Source organism: Phalacrocorax aristotelis, chromosome 1 (genome assembly GCF_949628215.1).
Source record: "Phalacrocorax aristotelis chromosome 1, bGulAri2.1, whole genome shotgun sequence".
Taxonomy (NCBI): Eukaryota; Metazoa; Chordata; class Aves; order Suliformes; family Phalacrocoracidae; genus Phalacrocorax; species Phalacrocorax aristotelis.
The window spans coordinates 7,140,291-7,154,737 of record NC_134276.1 but is presented as its reverse complement, the minus strand read 5'-3'; the positions used below and the strand labels follow the sequence as shown (position 1 = coordinate 7,154,737).

The following is a 14,447-nucleotide window of genomic DNA, read 5'->3' as shown; positions in this document are numbered from 1 at the left end:
TTTCCATGTTGCTACATGCCACACAAGAGATCCTGAAATGGGGAGATACTCATTTCATGTTTAGATTAAATATGCCTTAGTTTAGCGCAAACTGAAAAAATATACACCATTTGTGACAACACACCTAGCACAAAGCACATGAATAAAAGTTGGAGCCACCATAACAACGCACTTCCGTAGCCAATAAACACCTACTAGTTCTAGGCACGCAACATTCAGATTTCTGTGTTTGTGGTAAGGCTGTATCCCATTACCTACCTCCAAATAGACCAGCTACAGAAGGCGGCTCATTGCGGAAATGAGAAGCATTAGGGTAAGCTTGAGGACCACAAAAAGAATCTGATAAGGCGTATCACGCAAGAGAGAGCCAGGAAAGGAGAAGAGGGAGAGTTACAGAACGAGAACCAAGATATCTGCTATTCAAAAATTTAATTTCAGGTCAGTCTATAAATCCACATGTACTATAACAGCATAGAACCAGTGGAATGAAATCAATACACATCAGACACACAGTAAGAAACAAGTTTACATTAACTATAACACAAAAGGGGAAAGCATGGTTTCGGAGTTACAGCTACATTAGGATATATACCTTAATTTTTTTTCCAAGCAAATGCCATGTTTTACACCCTTGAAAGAAGTGAGTGTAAAAGCTTCAAGGCATTTTTCTTATACCTGAAGTATAAGGACACAGCTCAATACTGGATTCATATTTGGTTGCCACAAAGGGATTTAGTTCAGTAAATGGATTGTAATGATCTAAAGAACCAGAAAGAGTTATTTTAAATCCACATTCACAGTATCGTAGCACTTCGTACTGCAGCTAAAACTGCATTTATATTTCACCTATCAGTCTGTCAGGAGGTCACACTTTGGTTCTAGATATATCTATAGGGAATGAGACATTATCAATGTCATCCATCTCCAGCGACTGCAGGGCTGTAGCGTGATGAATACTACACAAACCAGTAAGTGTCACAAACACCCACCAGGCTCCTTGTTCACAGCTGCAACTTTTTGTATGACTACAGAACAAATTACATAGAGGAAACCTATCTGAGTGAATAATAGCCCTACTAATAATAAAAAAAGAAGCTGTATTTCAAATGATCATTCTGCATTCACATGAACCATATAAGTTTTTTTGGAAGCGTGGGAAAGACCGAGCAGAAGCACAGGCCAGCTTATTAGGCAGTAGTACCAGCTTAAAGTATTTGTATGCGACTGCCTCAGCCAACTAATCTTCCCTGGGAATTGTAGAGAAAAGTTCACAGCACGAGTTCTTGTCTTGATCTTGCTTGCTTTCTCTTGCCACTAACCAAAGACAAGCTAGGAAACTAGCTGGCTACAGTGACAAAGTGTGGGTGGTACGACTATCTCTAGAGAGATCCCTTTATCTCTGTTAACAAGTATCAGAGATATCAAAGACCTCTTTGTTAGAAGAGTCTGGATTCTTCTATGTTCAGTTCTAGTGGGGTTCAACCTGCAAAAACAAAGCCAGTGGTGCAGCAGAACTGTCTTTAAATCTAGCTTTGCTTAAGAACAGAACTGACATGTAATTAATTGATTTTTAGTCTAAGAAAGCTAACTTGGTTCTTCATATTGAAAAGTAACCCAGTTACTATGTAGCGGCACCAACAGAAATGCTAGAAGGATTTCTAATGACAGCCATGCTGAATCACCTCCAAAGTAGGATTGCAACAGTTTTTAAAAGGTGATTCATTAGTTTATTGCCTATTAGGTAAACAGTTTGAGTAGACCACGCATCAGAATGTGCATGGCTTTATCAGTTTTGTTAATGCCTACACTCTTGGAGGAAAAACATCCACTACCATAGGAGTTGGATTAAGCTGCTGTGTTTAAAGAGAACGTTTCAACCTGAGGAAGAATGAAGTAGCATTTTCTTTCCAGTCTCAGGCATATGTAGTATTTTACCTAAAAATCCCTAAGCCTAAGAGACTGTAAAACCACACACAAACAACTGCTTTAACTATAAGTTCCTTCACATCCAGTAGAATTACCATCTAGGTAACCAAGCAAGAATTTTAACACCATTTTCATGGCACAGTTACTAAATCAAGTTCTAATGTAGCACAAAATCAGCCCCAAATGACCAGCTTTAGGTTTCTGAAAGGCCCCACAAATATACTTTAGAAACTAAAATAATGTTAAAGTTTTTAGGAAATAGGAAATTAGTTTAAAATGGTACTTTACCAACAAACATTTCATGTGTGGGTGTCCTACTGGTGAAAGTAGATACATCAGAAGACACAGACAGATGAGCAGCATCGTTAGTTTTTGTAAGGAAAGGATTTAGGTTTGGAATGGCATCATCAACACTATCAACAGTAGCAGAAAAAGGATCTGTTCAATTCCAGAGAGCAAGAGAAAGAAGAAAAGGGAGATGGATTTAGTTACATGCTGCTTCCTCGGTAAAGAGTAAGAATTAAGAGTAGTCCAGGAAGTATAGTTTTCTCCTGACATCTCTAAACTCTGGATGACCTAGCTACCTGTTTAATTTTTATATTGTCCAGAATTATCCATTCTCTGCTCAAGAATACTACTACATATATTAGCCACACATTTATTTTTTTTAAATTAATACCATCTTGGTCTTATAAAGCATGCTTCTTCCACAGTGTGTTTGATACTGAAAATTAGTATGTTATCCTTCTTTAAACACGATCACTTTTTGCTTCACTTTGACTTGTCATGTCCTGACACCTGCAACAAATTCTCAGGAGGAAGACTGCCTCTTAGCATAGCAGAGCCCAGGTGCTAAGTGAGGAGTTGATGCAACACCATCCTGAGGGTAGCTTTAAAAACCGAACAAGCCAACTAACCAAAAATAATGGAGCTGTATTTTTCCCTCTTCAAACTGTGTTCATGGATTTTTGTTGTTGTTGTTGTTGGTTTGGGGTTTTTTGGTTGGTTGGTTGTTGGTTTTTTTTGTAACTGGGCATCATAAAATTTTCAAGAGTTATGAATACACCAAGGTAGCATACAGGACAGAAGCACTTTCCTTACTACCTGGGGCATCAGGAGCAACAGGTTTGTTGTGGATATGCCATTAGCTGCAAGCAAGCAAAAACCTGCTCTGCTTTGAGGGACAACAGCCAGCGAGCAGTGACGAGGAAAATATTCCTTATTAAAAACTGTCGGACCATACTGGGTAATGAAGGAAACATGAATCTATGCAAGTCACTTCCCGAGGCACAGAGTTGTGAGGTTTCCAGGGGACAGATACAACTGCCAAGCTAAAATACTCCTGTACTCCAGGATCCAACAGATAAACAGGATGGGAAAGGCAGCTACAATACTTGCTGACAGAAGGAGCTGTGGTTCAGTTCCTTGGCTTCAAAGCACATGAATCCTTGATAAAAAACTCAAGAACTCACTAGCGAGATGAGCAAGAGTTGCATCTAGCCCTATTTGTTTTATCTGTGCTAGAACTGCAACTTACTCTTCTAGGCAAAACCACTACAGAGGAATGCCTAAATAATAATTATAGGAAAGATTTCTTAAGTACTTCAGTGTCTGGTCTTCATTTAAAAAAAAAAAAAAATCCTGGTTAGGTTACCGATTTATCCACAACTCCTGTAAATACTACCGGGATGCGTGCAGCAGCTTCAAAGTGCAAGTTGTTTTCTCTCCCTGAATCTGACCTCCTGATTCTTAGCTATAAATCCCACATAGCTTGATAACATGTAGATTTGAGTCACATGCAAGCCCTACAGAAAAATGAAATTTTAAAACCATAACCACATTATTCTTTGCAGGTTTAACACAGGCTTTGATTTCCTGCAAGCTCAAGACCTCTTATTCTGTAAGAGGAAGATTCCCCTCCCAAATTGCTCGGCAACATTGCAAGAATGAGCAAAGTATGTTACAAGACGTTTTTCTAAATCAGTCCATCAGCAAAATGACAGTGTTCAACACTGAATAAAGGGTATGCAGAATAAGATCATTTAGTATTTGTAATATATAACAGCAGTACAATACTTAGTGTTGTCTTATGTTTTAGGTAGTAATATCACCACCTAATGCAATTGCGGACATGCCAATCAGCCAGTCACCTGAAACCAAGCCCTTGCTTTCAGGTACTGCTTAACACTGTTGTCTGCTTTGAATGCTATTCTAGAAGCTGTAGAACAAACAGATCTGACAATAAAACAGGTCAGATTATCCTTTAATCATCTCCCACTTGCTTTTTCTGTTGCTGCTTCACATTCTTCTGATTCTATTGGTTCTCCTTGTAACTGGGAAAAAAATCCAAGCAGATAAGTCCAACTGATTATTTCCACACTGATACATTTGTTTTGCTTCTGAAGTTTAGGTACGAATTGATAGCTGGCAAATACACCAGACACCGCTGGAATGATTTCCAAACAATCCCAATGAACAGCTCAGATAAAACAATATGAAAGACAATAAAAAAAACCAAAAAGTTTTTAAACCATATTTGTTTGAAACTATTGACCACTGGTATTATTTTATACATGCACTCAAAAGGAAAATTATTAAATACTGTTCCCAAATCCCAGGGTTGTATTGGGAGCTTCATGTGTTTTAGTGAGTGAGACAATGCAATACAACTTCAGATTATCAAGATTTTCTCAGAAATGTTCTTAGACTCTTTCCTTGTCTGCCTCTTTTTAATTCTAGCCAGTGTGTTCAGTCTTGTCCAAGTCTTAAAACTTGCCAGTGCTAGTGACAAAGATAATTTAAAATTAATTGGGTTTGGGCAATTTATATCTTTGCATATTCAGATTTTAAAAATTGCTTTCTTTCCCAACAGCAACACCTCAAAGTTCCTAAAGCCCAATTTCATCCCTGAATACACATGGCATCTGGTTGTGTCAATGGAATCACTCTGCACCCTCAGGCTGTCATTAGGCACATGAACGATCAGGTGCATTTAGAAGATTAATTTGAATTTTGCAACCTTCTACCTTGAAGTTATCCAACTAGAAGTATTTTACCTGAGAGAAGAGCAACATAGGTTTTTCAGCAGCATTTCTTAGAGCTTGAGAAAGTAAACTAAAACCATACAATTACAGAACCTGTTATCTGGGAGTTTTTAACCTCGTTAGCATTAACATTTTTGGAAGCACAAGACAAAAGGCAGCAACCCAAATATAATGCCTTTGTAACAATTTATCCTTTTATTACACACCAAAGAGCTGCCGCATAAAATTTTTAACAATAACTGGTTTTAGTCCATTGCAACCTGTAGCTGGTTTGATACTCCTCTCAAAGTCACCATATACACCAAATACAAACATCATCATGTCAGAGAATTACCTAAGGGAGGGATGCCGTGCAGTGGTTAGAGCACAGGACTGGAAATAGCTCAGGTTCCATTCTTGGCTCTGCCACTGACTTGCCGTATGACTTCAGACAAGTCAGTTAATTGCTCAGATTTCCCCATCTGTAAAATGTGGAAAGCACTTCTTATCTACCTCACCTGTGTGAAGTGAGTGTTCATGTCTGTAAAGCCGAAGAGATCAGTTTTGGTTTTGATGAAAGGTAACACAAAAAATGGTGATCCCAGAATTTTAGCCTAAAATCTTAGCAGACAATCCGAAATCTTCAGTTAATTAAATCTTTAATACTTAGAAATGTGTCAACACTAAGCAGAGATATCAATGACTATTACTGAAGACTCTTACCAGGAGTAACACAACATTGAACAAACACAGACTTTCAGGCTCGATTTTCAGGTTAATAAAGAAATGCTGGATTGTGATGTGACCTTCGAGGGGAAGGTAATTCCCCCTTTTACCTCTCACCCATGAAACAAACAGGACAAGCTGAAACAGAAGATATTTTCCAGGAAGCAAACAAGATGAGCCAAGACATTTTTCTCCATTTCTAAACTCTAAGCCTATTAAACATTGAAATTGGTATGTGTAACTCGATATGCCCCTCACTGCATCTTTCTCAAAAGATGCTCTGCTCAGCAAAACTAAAGGACAAGTAAACTACCTCTATTTATTTTTTTGAAGCTACCACACATATTAGTATTGCCTCCGTCACTCAAATTTGTCTGTTATTTCCCTACAAATAAATGTGAGAATGTCCACAAAATGCAAAGTACACAGCAAAAAGTAAACAGGAAAGTAGAATACATACACTGCTTGTTATGAAGATATATTAGATAACTGGAAAGATGTTTAGGAAAAGCTTTAGCTCATAAAAAGAAATAATGAAGTAAAATTTCAGAACAGGATTATTCCGATGCCTACAAAACTTTCTGAAGCGGCAACTCCCGATTTTTCACATCATGAAAGCATTTTTGTAAGCATCTGATTTAGCAAAAAATTATTTGGAAATAGCTACATAGTTCAGGAACTTACTATTTTATTAAGTATCATTTATGTAGAAAAGTAAAAAAACATCTTTATAAGAGATTTTTAATCCTCCACCAGTATAACCAACCGTGCAAGCAGGCAATGTGTTAACTATATCACAAGTATTCTGGAACACTGCAAAGCAGCAAAGAGAAAAACAGCTTTAAGCAAGTTATTAAATGCTCCAACACTCAAACTAATCTTGAAGTAACATTCATGACTTTCTAGAATGCTCTTGCTTGTCTTCTTAGATAAAGGACTCGCCTGTATCAATAAGAACCTAACATCTCATACCATCCATCCTAGCAACTAAGCAGAACGGTAATTTGGGTGTTCTGATGTAAATTTCAGAAGAAAGAGTTCCGTATATGTTTTGTCTCTTCACTTCAAGAGATCCAACCACAGCTTTTTGCTAATTTGCCCTTGTAGTTAAATTAAATACAGCAGAGAATTTGTAAAGAGGCACCTTATGTTTTCAAAATAACTAACTCTGGCTTTTCTTGCCTTCTGCGCATAGCTGTCACAACTGCCTCCTTTCAGGCCTCATCCAAGTTCTGCTCTATCATCACCTGCAAATTTGATTTAACATCAGACAACACTGAAAATATGTATTAAAAAAAACTCTGTATGCAAGTTGCTGTGTATGCAACGCGCTATCTGGCAGACATCGTCACAGAACTGACTCCTCACAGCTAGGTTTCTGGAGCTTGCTATGAGACTGCTGAAGACAGCAGCGAGGCAGCTGACAGAGCTGGTCAACAACTGAAGTGATTTTGCTACTAAGAACTCTCACATCAAAATTCTTTGTAATCACCACATGCTGCTACATTGTTTTAATCCATACCCAAATATGACTTTTTCCACTCCCTTCATCTACTTGTAGCTTGTCTTTACAAGATCTCGGTCTTTAAGGAATAAACAGCCCACAGACTAGGGGAAACACAGGAACAGTGTCATAGCAATCAGAACCTTAATCCGATTCAGAATTCTTACCTCCCCAGGTACTTCCTACTTGTGGAGCAGCAGGTATAGGATGCACAGACGGATGAAAAGTTGGCTGCAAATCAAGCAGATCATTTGGCAGCTTTGAAGTGCTACAAAGACAAATCAGTACAACTGTTTGAACTACATCACAGTTTTCAATACAAGGCGAATAATCACAACTGTCAACAGCAAATGAGGCTTTGTTACAAATTCGTTGTTATTAAGCCAAAATCAGAAACTCTGTGAACTTCACATTTTCACTCCTGTAGAAAAGTGTTAATTTAGCAAGCTAAGTTCTATGTTATGCCAAATGACTTTTGTCAAAGCTATCTAAGACAGCAAGACAACCAGTCGTCTTGTCTTCCTCACAGTCCAACACCAGGGCTAGAGCATTTTATTCAGCCAGCTTCAGCAACTTTTAAAATAACCTCATGAACGTCCTACAGTATAACAAAAGCAGACCGGCAGAATGAACTCCAGTAGGTTGCACCAACGTTAGATCTAAATTCCACAACTCATATCTTTCCACTATCAACCACTTGCTTATGCCTATGAGCTATTAAAGAACTTTGGGGAAAGCAAAATGTAAGAAGCCTTGAAACACTTTGTCAAGCAGTCGTGTGAATGAAAACTCATTTAAATGCACATTGTAGACTATTCAAAACCAAATTGAGAGCTAAGAATATCACATGGAAATGAAGAACAAATTCTTAAATACAACTGCCGCAATAATTTCAAGAGTCAAATAGGAACAGTAAAATTCATTCTCTTGCAGAGATTTAATTTCATACTTTAAATTAGTCCTAAAAAAAACAAAACGGGAGTACTGGTGTTCACCCAGAACTTTTTAGCACATGAAAAGAACCGAAATTTGCATGTACAGCTGCTACTATGGACAGAAGCTAAGTCACACTGGTATCCAAGTATCTTTTGAAATGAGACTGGCACAAGAATTTAAAGGCTGGTAGCCACATCCTAAACCCCTGCATATTCTCTTGCTGACCCAATCACTTGTATCATTCAGTTTTACTATTTCATTTCAGTAGTGAGTGAAATCATATTTTGCCACTACTGCTCCTGTTGAAAAGCATCATGGTCTGGCACAGCCCTGTAATGCGAGCAGCAGAACCAAGATCATTTTCAAGGTAAAGCTTGTTCAAATTCATGACAGGGATTAATCAGACGCATTGAGTCTAATAGCAAGCAACTGAACTTATGACCCAACATATCCCCTTCATGGCAGCTCCTGTTGTAAAATCTGTTCTTTTCTCAAAGCAGTCTTACTGCCAGGAAATTAATTTAAACATGAAGACAAACTAGGCATTTGGTTTTTCAGAGGAAAATGCTCTTCTCTTCACTGTGTAGCGTTTCTGGCTGTCTGAAGAAGCTTTATCAGGTGTTTGGGTTTTTTTATGTTTCAGACCTCTTAAGCAAGATCAGATACTCAAAGTTACTAGTTCAAAGCATACAACCATTTCAAATACTTTGGCCTCTAAAAAGCAATTTAAAAGAAAATCTTTTTTGAAATAAGTCTTACAGTTACTAACACTAACAGATTCTCTAGCTTCTTGTATGTAATTCAGTTATGTTCCACACATTTGGTGTCAAGTAATTTCCTACAATACCTACCTAATGGGGAAAGGCGGCTGTCAAAGCGCTGACTACTTTTAAAGAACAGCAAAAAAGCTGAAGGAGACAAGTAGATTCTTATGTGAGCTCCAACAGAACAACTAAGCAATCCTCTAGGTTTAGGATCACACCCAAAGCAAAAATATGCCTTCAGAGAGCTATTTCCTTCTATACTGACAAAAGCATTGTACCTTCTGCTACTGCTTGATTTGACAGGTATTTTACAGAATGAAGGGCACACACTTACTGATACCAACAGTTCCTGCTAGTCAAAGATCAGGATTAGCATGCAGCGAGTACACTTGCACTATCTTTACAAGTCCTTGCAGACAGAGATGTTCCAGATACAACTCAAGACTGCAAAGCCTGCCTCTCTTCTTTCAAACCCTATTTCAGGCTTTCCTTTTTCTGAAAGTCTACCAAGAACATTTATTACCACTCTATTTTTAAAGATCTGGAAATGCAACATTAAATTCAGCATTATCTTTATGACCTCTCAAACTGAATTTTCATTTGACTTTTCCCAGATTAACTTGTGAGGTTCTTTGCGGACAAAGCATGTGTGTTTTACAGTTCCAACTGCCTGGCTCGCTGACTAAGAACAGCCACAACGGCTGGCAGCAATCAGTTCTTATCAGAAATGATTCTGCAAATGGATGATAAAAACATATGTTTTATGTTATTTACACAATAGGTTATTTTTCCCATCAACTTTCCCCAAAACACCATTTCTCACCACATCACTAATGTACTCTACACCCAACCAACCTTCTGCAACGTACACTCTGCAGCAGAAACCGAGAGGAAACCCTAGCTCCAGTGCATCTCACAGTGAAGCAACGCCATTACGCATACCTGTTTGAAGAGCTAGGGGTAGAAAAAATATCAATGGCTGGTGTAGTCATTACGCTTCCCGCTGCAGTGGACACAGGAGAAGCTGCAGTTGTTGAAGAGGTATGAGGTTTCTTTGCAAGTTCTTTTAGACGTTGCTCCTGTTGGGAAAGTGAGCTGGCATAAGAAATCCAGAAACAACATTTGTGTATATGACTTTGGAGGTAAGTAAAGCAGAACTAAAGAATGCTTTTATATGTTCCACACACTAGTGTCAGCTGCTCATAATTACAAGAGTCAGCAGTGCCACAAATCCTTCAGAAACTATTTTAACAAACGCTCCACAAGTTGTATGGCATATGTACATAAGATTCTGCTTCCAACGCTTTGCCAAGAGTACGTGTTAAGCATTAATAAGTCTGTTTTCTACCCTTGCTCCTTTAAGAATCCTAACAAGCTATCAACAAGGACATAGGAAAAGTGTTTCCAATAAAAATTCTGTATGCCTACCTTTAAAGCTTTTAAGCGAGCCTGTTCTTCCTCTAACGCAGCTTGTTTTTCCCTTTCATCAACTTTTGTGAGGGACAAGCCAGTGCTTGCAAGGGAAGAGACAGCATTGGAAAGGGTGGTAGCCCTAAAGTAATTGGGCAGGAGAAAAGCTGGCTGTTAATAGGTGACACGTGATAGAACATCTAAAGAACACTTTGCTCGTATCCACCCAGTCTCCTTCTGAACTCTTTATAACATTTGTTATATCTTATACTGTACCATACAGCCTGATAAGTTTAAACAAGATACACCATACGAACTGCAAAATGAAAATGCCTAGAAATCATGCTATCTACTCTTAAACGCTGAATTTTTGTTCTTCCCCCTTAAACATTTCCCCTCCAAACTGCACCGCAGAATTCACGTTTGAAGCCTTTGCTCTTTTCCTGTTTGCCCAAGATGGCATTATTTGTACAGATGGGACTCTCCAATAATCTGGGCTCCGATTCAAATTGTTGCTAATTTAACAGGTTTAGTTAAGAAACTATCAGTGCAACTAGTACATCCCAGAGGAAAAGTTTGAGATTTATCATCATGTTTAAGAGCGTGCAAAAAGATTTAAAACAAATACTGAACTTTTGAAACAAACTGAAAGTAATCTTCAGAATATTGGCTTTCTTCTGTAAAAGTAGCTAACGAAACTGTGCTAAGCCCTAATATTGTCACTACCATAAAAAAGAACATATAAAAATATTACTGCCTTATTGTTTGAAAATGCAAAAGAAATGTTATTTAATTTTGAAAGTCTTCCCCCCCCCCATTAACTTTTAATAAATTTAAATAGTGAAGTTAGTTGCCTAGAGGTCTTCTCTAGACTGCACTTTGTGTTTTAGCAAGCACTCAAAAAAAAAAAAAGTCAGTGAATGCCTTTTACCATATACATTATGGCTTTAATCCCCAATTACTTTAAAAATCCATTCTTAATGTAAGGACTTCTGGAAGCATTGCCTTGCTTTTGACACAAAAAGGACTATTAGAGATATAAGAGCCTAAGGACATTATTAAATAAATGTTATATACCCTACAGAAGTCTAATTATTAACATAAAATCAACGGTTGCAATTAGTAAATGAAAAACTTTAGTTTCTCTTCAGAATTTCAAGACTAAATGTTAAAAGTATAACTGCTATACAAGGGATTCCACAGCAAGTGCTTACAGCTCCTTAGATTCTAACTCTGTCAACCTGAAAGAAGCTGTCTTAACTACTTGGCAAAACATATGGTAACTTGCTGTTCTATCATTATTTGGAAATAAGAAGCCACCTGAGGAAAAAAATATGACAGCTACACGTATGATCAGAACTGCACTGAACTTCAATTTAACATCAATTCAACAACTACTTAAAAGGAGAAGGGCATAAGCACCTGCTTGCAGCAGTGGAATCTTTGATTTTCTTCCCTTCTAGAGAAGCTAAATGTTGTTCCAAAGCATCAAGAAGGCTACTTGGTGCCTGCAGAAAGAAACATTCAGGAACAGATTTGAAAAATCTAAGGTAAGGCAAATCAGTAGTTAAAAGACACTCAGAGAATGCAACTGTAGGGCAACTGGTACAACAGCTCAGAACACTCATACCGTATCTTGGCATCCTGTGCTTAATTTAATTACATAAAATACCAGGTGATGTACTCTCCTCACTACATTACTCTGTTGTAATGACTCACCAGCAAGTACTGAAATATGTCAAACGACATTAGAATTAACAGCTAGGAAACGGCAAGCAGACAATCGGAAGAAGTCAGTATTTCGAGAGACACTAAGAAGGAAATTGTACCTGAAGTCAATTCTACATGCACAGTCTGCAAGCCTTCACAATGATTTAAATGGGCATATAGCCAAAAGCAAGCTTGCTAAAAAAACACAGCTTCATATTATCGTGTAGACATTTCATTATGTGAGCTCACAAATTGTGTCTTCAAGCATGACAGAAATACGGTTGCCTTAAAACTCAATTAGAGTACGACAGAAATAGTATTTTACAATAGGATCACTGCATATAAAAGCCAGGCTCTGACAGAGGTTGGATTTAATCACAAACTCAGTGATAATGTATGCAAGAAAGCATAAGTGAATGCCACAATGCCAAGTTTTTCTGATTATGCAACCCCAAAACAGACATGTACTGGCAAACACATAATAGGTTTATCTACCTGTGAGAGATCTGGTATGTCTCCTCTGTCAATTCCAACTTGCTGTAAAAAAAATAAATGAGCTTTAGAACCCGTTTGCTCTTGATAAAGGCAGAGATGGTCAAAAAGCAAACATTAAGATGAAGTCATGTAAAAAGCACAAGCCTGTCCATACACATTTTAAATCTCCATAATCTGAACTCGATAATGGTTGGCTATAACAAATTCTTCTGTTAAATGTATACACATTTGAAGTAGGTGTGTTACATAGATATTTTAAGAGATGCAGCCTTAGAAATAAAAGAACGTTAAAGTAAGAATCAAGTGTTTCAGAATTTTAAAGCTAGAGAAGTTTGCCTATCCCACAATTTATGTGGTAAATTCTCAGACCTACTGATATAGAGCATATATTTGCTAAAACAAAGCACCTTCGAAGTTTTGTAAAGAAGCTGTTTTCTAAAAATGCAGATCAAACTTAAGATGTTCTGCAGCACGATATATATTGTTGTAATAGAAATATTAATACTCTTCACTTCAGCTGACAGTGTTATCAGCTGAAGATAACTGAAAGGTATTATCTTCAATAGACATATTCTGTCAGGACAGACAGGAAGCCAAGCTTTATGGCTTAATTTTTTGTTAAGAGATACATGCATAATGAAGGAAAGTAAAACAAGAACACATCTCAGCTGAGGAGTTCCATAATACCAGGACATCAATTCAGCAATGCTACAGGAACAAGAATGCAGACTTAATACATTTTTAAAAAAAAAAAAAAAAAAACACTTTGCAAGGTAACTGCTTTTTCCTCATTAAACACACCTACAGCCAAGACATCTTTAAAAAAAATAATCACATGTTCATCTGCTTGTCCTAATTTCTTATTTGTGAAACTGGTATTTCATCTAGAACTTATGACAGAATTCTGGGTTTCAAACTAGAATACAGCTAGAATTACAGAAAGCAGCAGATCGCCATGAAGTTACTTTATCTGTTTAAAGCAAAGCTCTTCTTCAGAGAAAGCTCACAATTATTATGCATATTTATACATGTTCCTTAAGTAAAAGAAACCAGTAAGTATTTTATAGTCAGGTTTTTCAATACAGCCTTCAAATGAACTAATCACCAGTGTAGAGACTGGCGAGATTACCCTTGATGAAAATGCAATTAGGCTAGAAGGAAGAAGTATCTGCTGTTTGAGAAAATAAGCACTTTATAAACTGTTTCAAATAAAGGGCAAAGTTTGGCTGACTAAAGCTTACCTCTGCAACTTTAAGGAACTCTGAGATCCGTGTCATTCTAGTGAGGAACTTCTTATATATATCAAGGCCTTCTTTGCACTGGTTCTTTTTCATATCAAAGTATTTTTCTATGAACAGTAAGAATACTTGCATTAAATAAGAAATCATGCATTCTGCAAAGGATATGCAAGGTAAAAGCATATAAAAAAAGACAAACAGAAAACACCTGCAGATCTGTTTTGTTACGTTAACTGCAGAAGTCACTATGCCTAACTGGCACCAAATGACAAAAGCCCCGAACATGAGCTAATGATCACATGTATGTAATTACACCTTGCCTTGCAGGTACTACATCTCTCAAAAGCATAACCACCCTGAAGAGGACAGTCAAGTTTTACAATAGGTCACCTGAAGAAATGTAAATTCATCCTCTTGGGGTAGGGGGTGAGGAAGCAGTTTTACAGTCTGGCAGTCAAACATCTACTCTATTCCAGCGGCCACGTATCAGGCAAGACACATATTCTCTGCCAAACTGACACCTCTTGCTACCATGTGGCCTACGAGGCACAACTGATTACAAAACACTGGTGCTGAAAGCAAGAGGGTCCCACTGTCCTTTTTGAAATAGTGCTTTCAAAGCCTGGTTCAGTATTACACTTCGCTCAAAACATGAGTGAAAGCAACCACATGCTAATTCTTCTTACTGAGGGAAAAGAAGTAGACAGGGGTTTCA

The 14,447-nt window shown here is 37.6% G+C and overlaps 1 protein-coding gene across 5 annotated transcripts in view; it reads right to left on the bottom strand.

Annotated features, from left to right (window-relative positions):
• Window positions 1-14,447, bottom strand: part of PICALM (phosphatidylinositol binding clathrin assembly protein) — a 71,710-nt gene that overhangs the window by 19,773 nt on the left and 37,490 nt on the right. For 4 of the 5 annotated variants that reach the window (XM_075077146.1, XM_075077232.1, XM_075076986.1 and 1 more), the window contains exons 7-12: window positions 13,736-13,842; window positions 12,495-12,536; window positions 11,712-11,797; window positions 10,308-10,431; window positions 9,822-9,958; window positions 7,347-7,447 (exon numbers count right to left, since the gene is read on the bottom strand). In XM_075077146.1, the coding sequence (XP_074933247.1) occupies window positions 7,347-7,447; window positions 9,822-9,958; window positions 10,308-10,431; window positions 11,712-11,797; window positions 12,495-12,536; window positions 13,736-13,842 (597 nt within the window). Of the gene's footprint in view, window positions 1-258; window positions 340-675; window positions 760-2,214; window positions 2,365-7,346; window positions 7,448-9,821; window positions 9,959-10,307; window positions 10,432-11,711; window positions 11,798-12,494; window positions 12,537-13,735; window positions 13,843-14,447 lie in introns of all 5 variants that reach the window. The other variant, XM_075077310.1, reaches the window with a different exon arrangement.